Source organism: Chelonia mydas, chromosome 10 (genome assembly GCF_015237465.2).
Source record: "Chelonia mydas isolate rCheMyd1 chromosome 10, rCheMyd1.pri.v2, whole genome shotgun sequence".
Classification (NCBI taxonomy): Eukaryota; Metazoa; Chordata; order Testudines; family Cheloniidae; genus Chelonia; species Chelonia mydas.
Window position 1 is genome coordinate 30,258,251 of NC_051250.2, and position 16,675 is coordinate 30,274,925.

The window sequence follows — 16,675 nt, forward strand, 5'->3', positions numbered from 1 at the left end:
TCCGAAGTAGCTGTGGGGTTCCTGTGGGGGGAGGCGGGGCTGAGGGGCCAGGCCCCCGGGCGGGGAGTCCGAGGGAGCTGGGGGGTTCCTGTGGGGGGAGGCGGGGCTGAGGGGCCAGGCCCCCGGGCGGGGAGTCCGAAGTAGCTGTGGGGTTCCTGTGGGGGGAGGCGGGGCTGAGGGGCCAGGCCCCCGGGTGGGGAGTCCGAGGGAGCTGGGGGGTTCCTGTGGGGGGAGGCGGGGCTGAGGGGCCAGGCCCCCGGGCGGGGAGTCCGAAGTAGCTGTGGGGTTCCTGTGGGGGGAGGCGGGGCTGAGGGGCCAGGCCCCCGGGTGGGGAGTCCGAGGGAGCTGGGGGGTTCCTGTGGGGGGAGGCGGGGCTGAGAGGCCAGGCCCCCGGGTGGGGAGTCCGAGGGATCCCTGGGGGGAGTCTGACTGGGGCCCTGTGGGGCGGGGCTGAGGGGTAGGACCTGGAGGAGGGGGCTCTGTGGAGCCGTGCGGCTGGGGGCACCTGCTGGTGGGCAGGGATCTTTCTGACACAGGCCCGCCCCCCATCGCAGCCTTGTGCTAGGGCATGACTGCCTGACAGGCCTTGGGAGCTGGTTATAAACACTGTGAAACTGACTAATCTGCTCTCCATGTTCCACTGGAGGAAGGGGCAAAAGTCACACCAGCAGCATCACTAGTGGAAAGACCCCTGGCTGGAGGTCTGGGATTTACCTGCCCCCAGGGTATTACACTGGTCTTCTTAAAGGACTGCTTGGCATTGTTTTATGCTGTGAGGTACCAGCTTCTGCATTTCAGAATAATTTCTGTCCTGGCCTCGTGGAACAAATAGTGCATGTGCCAATAAAACAGGCTCAGAGGCCAGTACAGTCTGGCAAGTGTGCCAATGGATTGCTTTAACTCCCTGCTGTGTGCTGATGAATCAGTATAACTGGACACATTGATGGTCATGGATATCCTAGCATCTTCACTTTCTTCTGATTCTCTGCAGTGTGGCAGCATCCATATCTGAATGTCTTCAAGCACTTCAAAGTGGAGGAGTGGAAAAGATCAACTAAGGAGGGAGATGTGACAACATTTATGGTAACACATTGTATTCCTAATGTTTCCTGATTGGACCAGCTGTACTGCAGAGAGAGACAGACACTCTGTGATGCTGAGAGAGAGAGGGATTTCCCAGTCCCCCTGCTTTGTGATGTCAAAAAAAGAGGAAGATTTCAGATTCCCTTGCTCTGTGTCATCAAAAGAGAAAACAATGAAATCTTTCCATCCTGCCTCCTGCTTGTTGCAACAGAGGTGCCTAAAGAGGTCCAGAGAGCACTTGCTGGTGGTCCCCAGAGAACGATTGGTCAAATGGTGCTGGCTGTCATTTCTCACTTCTACATCACATTCAAGACAACTAAAAAATACATTACATCCCTAATGTTACCTTTCCATTTAGGCAATCACTGTAGTTGCCACAGGGGATGTAATGTAATCACAAATGGGAAGACAGGTCGTCACGGGGTAATGTCTCTGTTAAGATGTGATCCACCCAGAAAATGTTTGAGAACCTCGATGTATGGCACCAGAACTTTCTACCCCTCATTCTCCAGAGCTTTATTAGGCTAATCTTTTCATACACTTGACTTGGAGCCAGTGATGGAATGTGTAATTGCATGAGTCGAGTGAACAAGCAGTAAGACTTCCACAACTGGATCTCCTCTCTTACTTTACTGTAGGGCAGAACTTTGCATCAATGCATATTCTCTTTTTTAGGACAAGACATTGAAGGGAACAGTATATCGCATCCGTGGCTCCATTCCTGCCAGTAACTACATCCAACTTCCCAAAACCAGCACACAGACATTGGGGCTCACTGGTCATTACCTCTACCTGCTCTTCAAGCCCATGCCTGGCAAATGTTTTGTGGTGCACCTGGATGTTACCACGGAGGTATGTGAGAGAGTCTGTTGCATGGCCCTTGGTGTAACTGGTTTTCTAATATGAATAGAGGAGTAGGGATTGAAATACTACTCTGAACATAGCTTGAACATAGAGCTTGAACATAGAGAACTGAACTGTGTCGCCTGAGTGTTGTAGAGCAAGATAATCATCTGCCATAAATATCCCATGCTGAAGTCCCATAGACTGCTATAGCAGCTGTTAAATGAAGTTAAAAGAGAGGATTGCTGCCTTTCTTGATCACCTTTGTGCCTCACTTCTTAGAGTTTGAGAGCTCCAGTCATTTCTCCCTTGGCTCTTAATTTACTTACTAGAAGGCTTGCCTCATTATCAGTGGTGATTGCCCTGAACCTCATATGATTCGCATTTTGATCTAACATCTGTGGACTCGAGGTAAAAATCTCAAACCCACTCTTCTACGACCTTACTGTGTGTTTTCTTCTCACTTCACTCTTCCCTGTTTAGGGCCACATTGTGTGGGGTAGACCATATAGAAGGCAAGCTGGCAGTAGTCCCTTAGCCTTGGTGGGTATCCAAGCTCGACAGAGTAGTGTCAACCAAGAAACTATATCCTCCGTTATCTGCAGCATTTCCCTAGTGGTCTGCCAGGTGGATAACATTGTGTGTGTCTTTGTTCTCAGGATAGCCAGGTTGTCCGCATCTCTTTCTCCAACCTTTTTAAGGAGTTCAAGTCCACAGCCACTTGGCTTCAGTTTCCCTTCATCTGTGGAGCAGCCAAAGGGTCGGTATATGAGTGCACAGCCAGAACTTCAAAGCAAGGTAAAGAAATAGTGTGAATAGTGTGGCTGGTCCCTCAGTGTGGGAATTAGCGCTATAGTAAAGAGAAAATAACGTATCATACACCAGTATTACTATAGTCACATGTGACCTGAGCTTTGAAGTCATGGATTTAATCAGTTAATTTTAGGGTGGCTGACAACGAGGGGTGGATTATTAAATCCATGTTTCATTAAGTATTTTTAACACTAGACTTTACAGGGTTTTTTCATTTTACACAATGTAGAATTAACCTGTGGAACTCACTGGCTCAGGAGACTGAATTAAAAAAGGATTACACACGTTATATGAATAACAGTAGCATCAGCAACTGCGCTAGCTAGAATAAAAATTACTAGGATGATCAAGCCACATAAACATCTCAGTCAACCACCAGTTGGCATCAGGAAGAAATTCCCTCAATGTATAGTAAGAAATAGTGATGCATTGTGGTTATATGACACACAACTCAGAAGTCTCAGGCATTGGCTGGCATTGGACACAAGATACCGGATTAGATGGGCTTTTAGTTTGTGATGGAAATTATGTTCCTAAAAGGATAGTCAGTTTGGACAAAAAAATTGACCTGTTTTGGAAGATGTTAAAATGTGAGGAATCGTAACTAGAGTCTAAATGTTCAGGAATGAAGGCCATGGGATCCATGCATAAAAATGTTTGTGCAATTAATTGTCTTTATTCGCATGCAACTACCACGGTTGTGCTGCAAATCAACATACGGACTCAAATGATCACTAGAAACCTAGCTATCCATTTTCCTAGTGTGGCAATTGTCTCTAAATGTGCATGTGCACAAGTGTGCACACACACATCAACCTCATGCCTCCCTTTCTGTAAGGATTTCAGTACATGTGTAAAGCTGGGTTTCTGATATTTTTAAAGTAACTTGTCAGTGTTTAATGCTGGTTTTGACAGTGGTTTTTCTGGTCCTCAGATTTGGTGGGTGTGGCCCCTGCCAATGTGCGCTGGACCTGCCTGATGCTTGACCTCCACTACATCCTCTCCATGTACCTGAATAGACGTTACAGCCATCTGAAGAGCATCAAACTCTGCTCCAACTTGTTGGTGAAAAACCTCTATACCAGTGACTTACTGTTTGAGCCAGGTAAGGAGCTGAAGCTTTGTATGATATTTAAATCAAACCTGTCTGCTAGGATGCGCTAGGCCTAATCCATTCTTACTGCTGCATTTCAAGACATAATTCCACCAGGACCATTTGGCCATGTCTATTGCTGTTTGACACTGTTTTCAGCCAATAATAACAAGGCACTGTCAACAAAACCCTTACCTTAAAAACAACACTAATAATTATGACAGTAATTTACCCTTGTTTGGTGCCTTCAATCTGACGATGTCAAAGGGCCTCATAATTTCTCCCATTCTGTAGCTGGAAAAACTGAGGGACAGAGAAAGATTAGGTGACTTGCCCAACATCACACATCAAATCAGTGGCAGATGAGAAAATGGACCCCAAATTTCCTGTCTCTCAGTCCTATCACTAGACCATCCTTCCCAAAAAGCTTCTTTTCCTTGTCACTCTGAAATCCAGATTTCCTCCGGTGTTTCTTTATCCAACTGCCCAGTGCAGCAGAGAAACTTCAGTCAAGACCTTTATTACTAACACATTATTCTTTGTTTGAAATCTGCCCAACTACAGCACATCACAAGAAAGGAATCTTACAGACATCGTAGTGGACCACTAAACAGGTCTCAAATGTGCTGTTGCACATGAAAAGCACTTTAGTTCCATAAAGTTGCATATGCATCAAATGAAAAAAGAAAACAGAAAAACTTAGATCACATAGAACTTCAAAAAGAATCACCAGCTGATCCACTTAGCAACCTGTTATGATCATCAATATTAAGTTCCAAATCCTCTCGTAGAGCGTTTAAGCTACATTTTAAGGAAGAAAAAGATAATCTTTCATAACAAAGCTGTAAACTTCCAGGTCTTATTGGAAGCTGAGAGTTTCAAGGATATTCCCATGGAAAGGCTTATGCACTTGCTACAATAATCTTTGTTCTTTTTTCATGTTGTAGCCTTTCTTTTTCAGACTTACAGAAAACTCTGTTCTTAAAGTATTTGTTTGCACGTGGTCTGCTAAGAGTGCATGGTTCCAGCCACCTCTGTAAACATCTTCAGATGTTTTGGAGTGCTTTATGTCCTTATCTGTCTACTTTTGTGCTTTTAGGGGTGATGTTCTCTGAGGCTCGACAAGCTAAGCTGGCATTTCATGGCATTTCCCCCATGCCACGAGAAATGGCATTTCCTGTGCCAAAGGGAGAGAACTGGCATGACCGCTATGACTATATCAGGTATGTTTACGAAATGCTGCTTTTCAAGGAGGAAACCTGGAGTGCTTTTAGATCTTCCTTAGTCTGATTATTTTGTATACGTAACATACTTTGTCAAAACACTTCTGTCTGAGAATATGAAGGCTGCAGAATTAAGCATGCAAAAGTAAGGAAATGCAATAGTTTGCATAAAACTGGGATTATAGCGGAAACACTTTGGCCACTTTTAATGCTGTAGTTGTAATGATGGGGACCAAGGCACAACTCACATCTTCAGCACTTAATTGTTGGCAACTAATATTTTGGGTAGGTAAAGGGCTGTTTAAGGTATCAACCATAGAAACTGCCAGTTCCTAATCAACAGGTCAGTAAGAACATACAGTTCACACCATACTTCTAATATCACAGCCATGCCCTGGAAATGATCCAAATTTCCCTCCTCTGTGGGGTTTGCTTGTATTGCTAACTTAACCGCACATGAACCTTTCTCCCAAGCTTGGTTATTCCTAGGGAGTGCTAAGGCCCTGCCCTTAGTTCTCTTTGCCTTAGAGGCTTGGTCTACATTGACTGCTAGATTGTGGTCAGCATTACGTCAGTTAATGAATGTTCAGACACAGAAAAATGTCATAGTATAAATCAGACCAGAGAGAGACTCCAACCCTTATCCTGAGTTGGAGCTTATAGGACCTATCCAGATGTCAGGTTGAGTCAGCCAAATAATTCTGTTTCTGTGTGAATGAAGCCTTTTAGCACCAACAGTAAGTCAGCAAAATAGAGCCCTGCATACCTGTGAAGGGTCCTAGAACCTGCCACCCGTTTATGAGGTGATTTTTCTCTGATCTTGTTGTTCAGGTTTCCCTCTGATGGATCCAAGCTGCCATATGACTCAATTCAAAAAGGCTGTTCCAATCCTGCAGAAGGTAGGGAGTCTGAAGTAAATGACCATAGGCTGTGGTACCCATTTGGTGTCTGACTGAGCAATGTACCAAGCTGGCTTCCAGATTATCTAGGTTATTGTCCTACTTAAAACAAAGTATGACATGGTACAAAGCCACCTGCACCATTTACTGCTGCTGTTAACCAAATAAAACTCAAAGTACAACTTCGGTACAGCATGGTGTAGAAGATCCATCCATTCACTCATATGATAAGTTAGCAACTGTTGACTAGTCTTCCCTACGTCAGTGTTCTGCTCCTAGCGTATGTCATCAATCTGTTGCTGTGTCCTGTTAGAGATCACTCCTGCAGCAATAGGGGATTGGGTGATGAAGGTCCCCTTTTTGATATTCCCCTCCTGCCATCATTAGAAACACTCAGCCCAAGGAGTGTGGAGCGTCTACCAAGGATTAGGAAGAACTTGTGAAAGTTCTCCAGTTATTTTGTGGGTGGTAGCTCTCCCAGCTCAGGCTAACTGGCTTTCTGCAGGCTATGGGCTACCCAAATGAACTGGATAGTTTTGCAAGGAGAAAATCAGTGTGCATGGGCTGCTGAGAAACAAATGCAGGATCTCTAAAGTGCTGCTGAATTTTTAGAAGGTAATTGTAGTAAATACCTTAGTTGGCAAGTAAACTTCAATCGGCATTTCAGGAAGCTGCTCCACAGAGCCCTTGTACAGCACAATGGTATAGCAAGCAGACCTGCAGTGATCCTTCTGGGAACTCTCCTCTTCTGCCCTGCTTCATCTACATCTTTGTCAGAGCCATGAGGATTCCCCGTCTGTTGCTTATCTGTTATGACATCTTGTTGCAGCCATTACCCTAGTCAAGGGATCTGATGGAGCTCCCACTCGAGTCCATTAACACCACTTCTTCAAGGGTAGAATGGTTGCTGTTGAGTGTCACAAAGCACTTCCTTCTCCCTGAGCACAGCATGCTGCCTTGGCAGCACATCCAATCCCTGTTGACACTGGGGCAAAAGGAACAGGATTTGAACTTGATCTCCCATGTGACTAGCATCAGGCCAGCCCCTTTGGGTTTTGTGCAGTGTGTGCCCAATAGATCATGTGTCCTTTGTTTTCCTCTGTTGCGACATGGCCTGTGTTTCCAAATTGTTCCTTGAGTTCTTTAAGGAAGGAATAAGTAGTAGAATGAAGTAGCTGTTCAGCTACATCATCTGCAGCTGTGTGATCAGCAGGAGGGGAAGCAGATTGCAGGAAAGAGCCAAACACTTTGCTGTTGTAATCTAGGTGTTCAAGTGCTAGAAGACCCAATCCGTCATCTTCCACGGCCAGTGACGCTTACCAAAGCTGTCCGGGACCGAGTGTCACTCATCCAACAGATAACCAGTCCCAAGGATGTGAGTATGGCCTTAGGCTGTAAGTGTAGCTTCCTGTACCATCTCTAGCCAGAGGGTTTCCACATGTCCTGCTTTGTGTTTGAGATGTTTTGGGGTTTTGTAGTGGCTACTTTTTGTGTTCTATGGCCTGGGCTGTGCTCCGTCCTACAGTCAATAAACTCTGGAGTTTAATGACTTTTGGGGGTCAGTCTGTCAGTCTATCCAAGATGCTTATCTGGCCCCCATTACCGTAATATATGAACACCTCACAGTCTTTTAATGTAATTTTGCTCCTGCCACCCCTGGGAGATAGGGAAGTGTTATTGTCTGCATTTTACAGATGGGGAACTGAGGCACTGAAAAATAGTGAAGTTCTCAGGGGCATGATGGATCTGTTTCCGGGGTAGGATGGGGGAGGGAGAGTCTGTGTTTTAGATATTTTTGTTGGCTATCATACAGTGGAGAGAGAGAAGTTGCATTGCAAACCTAGTAAAAGCAGTGATTCTGCCATTCCAAATCAGAAAGTCACACAGAGCTCTCTATTTTATTCTCCTGCATCACTTGGCACGCCTGAATGTTTTTGACATGTTGGATGTCTTGAGTATTAGGTGACTGAGTAAGAGTCAGTCAAAACGCAAAATTAATTTCTCCCTTTCTCTCCAATCACAGCAATCGTAGGGAGCTGTGGGGCAGGCCTGATCTGTTGTCATTTGTTTACTCTTTTTCAGATGCCTCGCTGGTCTCCCCTAGTTACAAAGAGCATCCCTGAGGTTCACTTAGCAACCTCTGGGCCTCTGGAAGAAGCGTACTCTGGGGATCAGGAGTTCAGCAGGGTAGAAGGACTACAAGCTGCCGGGGATTCCACTGTACCGTTACATGCAACAACTGATGGTGGTATTCATGTGTATGCTCACAGAATGGGTAATGTCGCCATCCATTCTGTTGGCATTAGCTCAGATGAGGTAAGTGAGAGAGCATCGCTGGACTCTGACAACCTGATCTTATTGGCTATCCTCTGTGTAGCTCCACATCCCCTCTCTAACTTGTACAGAATCTTCTTAACTCTTTCCCCAAGTCTGCCCCTGTGATGGCTCTGAGAACGCATGATGCTGTCATTAGAAGAAAAGTGTGCCTTGCGCTGAACTCTACAGCCTAATGACTCAGGCTTCCTTTTCCACTACTCCCATAAGTTCCTCACACCAGATCCTCAGCTGGTGTAAATTGGTGTCGCTCTGTTGACTTCAGTGTAACAATGCCAATTTACACCAGCCTCCATCTGTAAATACCTTCTCAAGGAAGAATTCAGGTAGAACAGATCAGTTGCCTTTCAGATCCACACGCTACTGCCCTGTGCATTGGGATGCGGAAACATGATTATCCCAATTCTTGGGGCTTGACTGGTTAGAGAGCATTAGGCCAAGACTTCATATGGAAACAGAGCTCCTGAACCCAGACTTCTTGCTCAAACTCTTACTGACCATAGGAGAAGATATATAGAGGTAAGGGACTCCAATGTACTAGGAACAAACAAGTTAAACTGCAAGTTTGTTCCTATAGGATGGGTCTGGAATGCTTGTTGCTGGTGCTCAATAACTTGGCAGAAAGAGCAACAGGAATACCCACTCCTGGTTGGAGCTGGCAGAGATGATTGTTTAATACTAAGGGCAGTTGTGAGCCATCTTACCTGGAATTCTCTCTTGATCTTGTTTCTTTATTTCACGTATATGTTAAGCTTCTCCAGGCAGAGCTAATGTGTTTTTTATAGAGATGATCATGCTATTAGCATTTCACAAATAACACCTATGTATTGATTTGCCCAGACTGTGTACACAAAGATTACTGGACCAGAAGTGCTCTCCAGCAAGAAAGCATCTCCCTGCAGGGTAAGAAGAAAGATTCCCCCCTCTCCAACTTTACAGATGCTCCCTTGAATTTTCATGGCATTTGTATGTAACCATGGGGAAGACTTGGCTGCCCTTTTGGAAAAGTGATTCAGGTTAACCGAGTCATTCCATTGCTGAGATTATTCCATTTAGCACTATCCACTGTGGGCTTTGGTCCTGGAGGAGACGGAACTCCTGAAAACAAGACTTCAGTCGATTCCTGCTCTTACTGCCTTTTGGATTTGCTTTAATGATAATTTCCTACTGAATAAACTCCTCCCTTAATGTGAAGAAGTTGAGGTAGAGAGACAGCCCTCTCACTTCTGGGAGAAACATGAAACCGGTCCAGAGGGACACAGATTAATGTGGGGCAGAGGGAACTTGGTAGATCACTGGGATGTAAGTTGCAGTTAGTGCTGATACAGTTTAGGGCTCACATGCTTTATTCACGCTGGTACTTTTGACAATATCTTCTTCTTTCAGAGACTCTTACCAGATCCAATCCTGAAACTGAGGACAATTATTGGCTTTGGGGGTTGCAGCACCAAATGGGTCAGTAACGAAGAAGCTTTTCAGAATGTAGTTGCAATAGGGGGAGATTTTCAAAGGCACCGGGGGCAGTTAGGTGCCTAACTCCCTTTGACTTTCATGCTTAACTCCCTTTGCCTTTGGAAATCACCCCACACCACCCGGTTTCTTTCGACTACAAATTTTTTGGGGTGAAAAGCTCATTTCCCGACACGGAATTTGCCCCAGTAAAATTCTGAAACTGTGTGCCCCATGCCAGATCTTCTTACAGATTCCAGACTGATCAATGTATCACACATCTAGAATTTCTTTGGAATCCAAAAATGCATTGGTGCCTTAGGCTGGTGTCTCAGTTTGTCCTCCTGTGGTATTGCCTTCGGATCCTTCCAACCGTCCTCTTAATGATCCATGTTACAGTTTAAAAAAAAAAATCCTGTTGGGTCATCTAGTCCATTTCCTGTGAACAAAGGATTGTCCCCTTCTTATATATTGCATATATGATGTTAAACATGACTGGGATGGAAGATCAGCTGAATTAATTGGGATGTACTATAAGCTGACCACTCAGTTTTCCTTTGATAGTTATAAATTTGCATCTGTGTTTGTGTGAAACAGCAATCATCTAGATAACACACACCTGCATATTTGCACCAGATATCCAAATGTTTCCAAGTGTCTTAATTCTATGCATGTCCATCTGTGCAAGCACAGGGGGCTCTCCTCTCAGTTTGTAGACAGGGTCACATTTGTAGTATCCTCTCTTCTGCCCTGCTCTGATTCTTGCCTTTGTCCTGCAGGCTCTGTGGACTAAGAACAGCTCTGCAGTGGTTTACCCCTGTCATGCTATTATAATAACCATGCAGATTGAAACTGGAGAGCAAAGGTTCTTCATTGGACATACAGATAAGGTAAAAGTGGATTTCTTTGCATAAACAGATATGACAACCCCGCAGAGAAAATGCAACAACTGTAAATATTTGATGTGTGAGAGAATACAAGACTACTCCTATCGCAAGCCTCGTTCATTCTAGGGAATTGTATCAGCTCACTGGCTGGGGGGAAGTCACAAGAACTCCAGCTCCTAGCAAGAGTCATTCTAAGGAATGATATTGGATCGACAACAGTGGGAGTTTCAGCTACTCCAGTGCTAGCCTCTCCCAGCAGCTGGGGGTTATTTTTGCTAACATGATGTTTCCTGCAGGTATCCGCACTGACATTTAATGGAAATAGCGCATTGCTGGCTTCTGCACAGATGGGTCACCTGAGCATGGTGCGGCTTTGGGATTTTCAGAAGGGGAAATGCCTATCCATGTTTAAAACCCATGTCCATTCAGTCTCATCCCTCAGGTACATTGCAGGCATGTTCTGGGCAGTGTGTGTTGGGGAGGAGTTGAGAGTGGGCTTTTAATTTTTCCCATTGAGATCCAGGCAGGGTGTAGGATACTTCATTTCACCCTGGGTTTTCTCCTCTTGTAGCCTTTCCTACAGTGGAACTGTTCTCTGTGGCATTGGGAAAGATGGACATGGCAAAACAGTGAGTAATAAAGCTCTTGGGCTATTTGGGTTCCACTTACCCAACAACATGCATGACTTTGGACAAAAACAAGTGAAATAATTATGTTTGTTTTTCTTCTGCACATAGAACCAATCATATGTCTGTTCCAAGACACAGTGGCTAAATGCTAGTTTCCTTAAATGTCCTTAGGCAATACCATTCATTGTAGATCACGTAAAATCCTCTTATCACCAAACTGGTTAGAAAATATTTGAATATTTACTTTCTTACTTGATATTTATACATCCGTGAACACACACGTTTGTGAGTAAATCCTGGTTCTTGTAGCTAGTCACGACTTTTTGTTGGTGTGGAAGCCTGTTCATCCTGAATCTCAAGAACTTCCCTGCTTCACATCGTTTATTAACTAACTTCACAGTTAATGAATGGGTGGGACTGCCTTTAGAGCCTTTTTGGTTCCACTTACATCCTACCGGGGTCACTACAAGTGACACAAGGCATTTCCTTCTGAAGGTGCTGAGCACATTCCTCTACAGTTCTCCTAGCTCCTACTCTTACACACCTTTGCTGCTCTAGCACTCCCTGTAATTAGTTACACACTGGTTTTCATTCTTTCTCAGTTTGCAAGTACTGTATCTTAGTCCCACATTCAAGCCCTCTCCAGGCAACCCTGCAGGTAGGGAAACTGATTATCAGACAGGCTAGCCTATTAAAATGAAAATCACCAGGCTCTCTGGGGTTGTCCTGAATCCTCCTTTCCGTGAGAGATTTTTCTCCACTCTGTTCACAGCAATGTGGGTAAAAGCCCCAGTGCACAGTACCAGCATCCTGGCAATTGGGAGCAGTATCTGCAGTTTCACCTGTTGTGAGAAGGCTAGCAATCTTCTCAATTGCTTCTATGGTCTAAGTCCTAAGGTGTTATGTTTCCAGCAGTTCTACTCTTGCTGTCCTATCTCTGCAGATGGTGGTGGTGTGGAATACTGCTCAGGTGAACCAGGGCGGAGAGGTGGTTGTGCTGGCCAAAGCTCACACAGATGTGGACATCCAAACCTTGAAGATTGCTTTTTTTGATGACACCAGGTAATGTGCGAATAGGTGAATGTGAGAATAAGGTAAAATAACCTAGATCAGGGGTAGCCAAACTACGGCTCGCGGGCCGGATCTGGCCCGCGAGCTGTTTTAAGCCAGCCTGTGAGCCACACCACGCGGCTCAGCCCCACTCCAGTGCTCCGGCCGGGGCGCTGGGTCAGGGGCCGCACTACGTGGCTCGGCCCTGCCCTGGTGCTCCGGCCAGGGCGCTGGGTCAGGGGCCGCACCACGTGACTCGGCCCCGCCCTGGTGCTGCGGCTGGGGCACTGGGTCGGGGGCCATACCACACGGCTCCTGGAAGCCACAGCATGGCCCTGCTCCGACTCCTGCGTGCTCCAGTGGGAGCTCAGGGGGCAGTGCCAGTGAATAGGGCAGCGTGCAGAGCTGCCTGGCCACGCCTCCGTGTAGGAGCCGGAGAAGGGACATGCCACTGCTTCCAGGAGCCACTTGAGGTAAACAGCACTCGGAGCCTGCATCCCCTGAGCCTCTCCCCACGCCCCTACCCCACCCATGCTCCAAACCCCTAGCTCTCAGCCCAGAGCACAATTCTGCACCCCAAACCTCTCATCCCCAGCCCCACCCCAGAGCCCGCACCCCCTCCCGCACCCCAACCCCAATTTTGTGAGCATTCATGGCCCGCCATACAATTTCTATATCCCCATGTGGCCCCCAGGACAAAAAGTTTGCCCACCCCTGGCCTAGATAAAGGCAGGGGTAGTCAACAGGTGGACCGTGGGCGAAATCCAGATGCCAGACACTTGAACGGACCCCAAAATCTTTTTATTTACTTATCATTGTTGTTGTTTTTTGATTATTTTCTCTGGAGTCTGGACTTGACTATATCTTGATCAAGAAATTTGAGCCTTGACAAAAAATAATTGACTACCCCTGTATTAAGGCATTGCTGGGAGGAACCTCACTGCATTGCAGGAATTCCAGCTTGCAGACAAAAGGTACTTTTGGAAGGAAGCTGCTGTTAGCCTTCCTCTTCTCTCCCCTGGTGTCAGTGTGTCCATTTCAGCTGCTTTCAGGGAGCAGGCCTTTTGTCAGTATAGAATGAGTCTTCCCCGGTTCCTTACTCAGCCTCTCGTGTAACAGGATGGTGTCGTGCGGCAGAGATAATGTGAGGCTGTGGCGAGTGCGGAGTGGAGCACTGCGCTCGTGCCCAGTGAATTTGGGGGAGTACCATTCCTTGGAGTTCACCGACCTGGCCTTCGAGAAAGGGCATTCCGCTGAGCGGGAACCTGAGGACCGGACACTGTAAGGATGGAGCCACTTTTTCTTTCCTTAAATCACTTTCCTTAAGTTAATTTTTTAGGGACACTGTGATTCACTCTGCCTCTGTTCCTGGGAGCTGTCTGCACTAGCATGCTGAGCTTTCGATTAGTAAGCATAAGAAAAAGGTTGAACAGTCATTGTTTTGACTTGCTCATCCCTGTCCTTAACTTGAGCATTCTACAGTCCTTTGTCTGCATTCTCTCTGCAGAAACAAAGGTGTCCTACAAAGCCAGCCTACCCTTTAGTCTCCTCCTTTCTAAGATTTCAGATCCTAAAAGAAGCTTAAAATACCTTGTAGAGTTGCACAAGAAATCTGCCCATGGATTTGCTGTTAATGTTCATTTGGCAGTGGGAGGGGTGTGGTGTAATAACATTCCCCGTGACTTTTTTACACTTCAGCTTAATCACTCAACCAAGACTGCTGCTACCAGAGAGATATTACAAAAACAAAGAATTGCCAGGTCTGTTCATTTTCACCTTCTCTCTGTGGTCTGAGCCCTGTGGGTGTAGATTTGCCCACTATTGCTTCATTTCTGGTTCATGGGTGTGCTGTGGGAAAAATCACTTTCCCGTAATGTTTTATTCAGTGCTTTCGATCAAAGGCACTGTATACATAAATAAAATGTAATGTATTTAATCACAAACTAAACTATCTACCAATATTGTGAACAAAAAGTTCAAAACTCAGAAGTGAAAAAGTCTTCCCCAAAATCATGCATTCATCTTATTTGTACATTTTACATCCAGATCTCCTATATGGGGAAAATCTTTGCCTTTCCAGAACAATTTATCTGAAGCAATAATAATTTTCCTGAAATATTGCAATTTATTCCCCTCCAAAAATTTAACAGTCACTTCCATTAAACATAAGCAAATGTGGCTTTGATTTCCAGGGCTCATTTCTGTTAAGCCTCTCTGGCTCCATTTATTTCAATTCAGTTCAGGATAGCAATTGTGCCAAACTTGCTTGGAACCCCATTATTTCCCATAGGGTCATGACTTATGGTTACATCCATTTCTCAGTCTGAGCTAGTGAAAGAGGTATTGGGCAAAAGTTGCCAGAGATCTTGTTTCTGCGAACTGATCCTAATCTCCTTTTGATACAGGTTAGTAATACTTCCATCTTTAGTCTCCAGCTGGTTTCGGGATGGATACCTGAGAGTCAGCAGTCCTCCTTACTGATTCTTGATGGAGGGGTCTGTGTCCTACAATAATAGAAATAATAATAATCCAACATTTGTATATTTTCTTTTAAGTTTTGCTACACTTTGGGAAGCAGGTCTCTGCCTCTTTACTTCTATTTTTTCCTCCTAAATTAGAAAAGATGGGGGGGAAAAATCTTTCTAATGATTCCTCCATAACAGGCTGGTAGAGTTTACTTCTTTTTATTCCTTCACAAAGGAAAAAATATGATCTCTTAGTAAGAAGTAGCAACATCCTGATTAAAATTTTCAGTTGTTTCCAGACTTCCGAGTCTGAAGTCTATAGTTTATATAGACATACAGGATAACTGAAGATCATTTTTGAGACTGACTGGGCACTTACAGACTCAAAGCTCACTAGTTTTGCTTTTTCCCTTATCTTTTATATTGGCTGAATTAACTCTTGAGATTTTTCTCTAAATTGCTCTTTCAAAGGGGAAAGGAAAAGAAGGATGGAGAGGTCTAACTCCATCTACCAGTTATAGATTCCCAAGTTAGCTCGTGCTGAAAATCAAATGTTTGAATCCTGTCATCCAGTCAAGCTATCATTGCATTACAAACTAGAATTGCTAAAGTTTTTAGACAAACAGCATATTTAAAGTTATTTCAAGCTTGTTTACAAAAGTGTGGTATAAAGTTAACATTGAAACAAAATGCAGAATACAGTTCTTCTGCTAAATAATGTCTCTGAAGTTCCTATTGTGGTCATTAGTGTCTAATGGTGGTGTCCTTTCCCTTTCAGCTTTGTTTGCAGCAGGAGCGGCCACATCTTGGAAATTGACTACAAGAATGTCACTATCAGAAATGCCCGGCGCCTCCTGCCTTCTCAGATTCAGCACTCTCACCGGCGGGAGAAGCAAACCTTCAACTCGGGTATGGGCTTTGGTGGGGGATGGATAGATGACCAAGAGGAAGTAGGACATGCTACATTATGAACTTTCACTAGAAAAGTTTTTGCTGAAATTTTGCTAAGTTTGAAGGAAGAGCCCTGTGAGGGAACACCAGACAGAAGCAAACCGAGGACCCAAGTTTCATAAGACTAGGTGCAAAATAGGCAGAATTGCAGGGGACCCTCTGTAGGCTGAGATAATCTGACATCACATTAGAAGTAAGGTTTTGGGGAGCACAGGTGGGGCTTCAGCCACTTTCTTCTCCAGTGAAATCTCCTATGCATTGAAGGGGGAGAAAGCGAGACTATACGTAACCCAAATGTACCCTATTTTGGGGTTACATTAGATGACCCTTGCAGTCGCTTCTAACCCTATGATTCTATTACCCATATACCCATTACCCATTAATTTACATAATCCCAACTACTGGGCTCAGTGCTGGAGTAACGGGATGTAATTCTCTGGCTGTGTTATACAGCAGGTCAGACTAAATGATCTGATAGTCCCTCCTGGCCTTAATCTATGAATCTGAATTTGGGAGAAAGGATTGTAACTGTGTATAACTATTTAAAGATTATAATATATTGGGAAATGCTCTTTTTACTGGACAATAGGGTCACATTTTCAGAAGCAGTCTTTAAATGTGTGAGCGTTAGTTTTTGCACATATATTTTTTGAGTCCTAAAGATTTTTGCATATGCAAAATCTCATGTAGATACACAAGCTGTACTTATGTATGCAAACCGAGCAGTTGAGTATCTATATGATTTTTCATTCACATTCACATCTGAGGTTTTGCTAATGTAAAACATCATGCTCCAGAAAGTATATATGCAGAAGTGTAGGTGTGCAGATTTGGAGGGCAGATGGATGCCTTTGAAACTTTGTCCCTAGGGGCTTAATTAAAAACAATGAGTGTAAATAAATTCAGCTGGGAGGGAAAAGTTTTGCTTGTGAAGACAATAAGAATGGAGTGGCCTC

At 44.8% G+C, this 16,675-nt stretch overlaps 1 protein-coding gene across 5 annotated transcripts in view; it reads left to right on the forward strand.

The window, feature by feature from the left end:
- Positions 1-16,675, forward strand: part of WDR90 (WD repeat domain 90) — a 95,164-nt gene that overhangs the window by 44,542 nt on the left and 33,947 nt on the right. For 4 of the 5 annotated variants that reach the window (XM_043523551.1, XM_037910428.2, XM_037910427.2 and 1 more), the window contains 16 exons: positions 992-1,083; positions 1,759-1,935; positions 2,586-2,724; positions 3,674-3,844; positions 4,932-5,055; positions 5,887-5,954; positions 7,220-7,329; positions 8,037-8,270; positions 9,129-9,191; positions 9,675-9,743; positions 10,517-10,627; positions 10,921-11,066; positions 11,196-11,253; positions 12,197-12,315; positions 13,423-13,584; positions 15,547-15,677. In XM_043523551.1, coding sequence (XP_043379486.1) covers positions 992-1,083; positions 1,759-1,935; positions 2,586-2,724; positions 3,674-3,844; positions 4,932-5,055; positions 5,887-5,954; positions 7,220-7,329; positions 8,037-8,270; positions 9,129-9,191; positions 9,675-9,743; positions 10,517-10,627; positions 10,921-11,066; positions 11,196-11,253; positions 12,197-12,315; positions 13,423-13,584; positions 15,547-15,677 — 1,974 coding nt within the window. Of the gene's footprint in view, positions 1-676; positions 726-991; positions 1,084-1,758; positions 1,936-2,585; positions 2,725-3,673; positions 3,845-4,931; positions 5,056-5,886; positions 5,955-7,219; positions 7,330-8,036; positions 8,271-9,128; positions 9,192-9,674; positions 9,744-10,516; positions 10,628-10,920; positions 11,067-11,195; positions 11,254-12,196; positions 12,316-13,422; positions 13,585-15,546; positions 15,678-16,675 lie in introns of those variants that run through there. The other variant, XM_043523550.1, reaches the window with a different exon arrangement.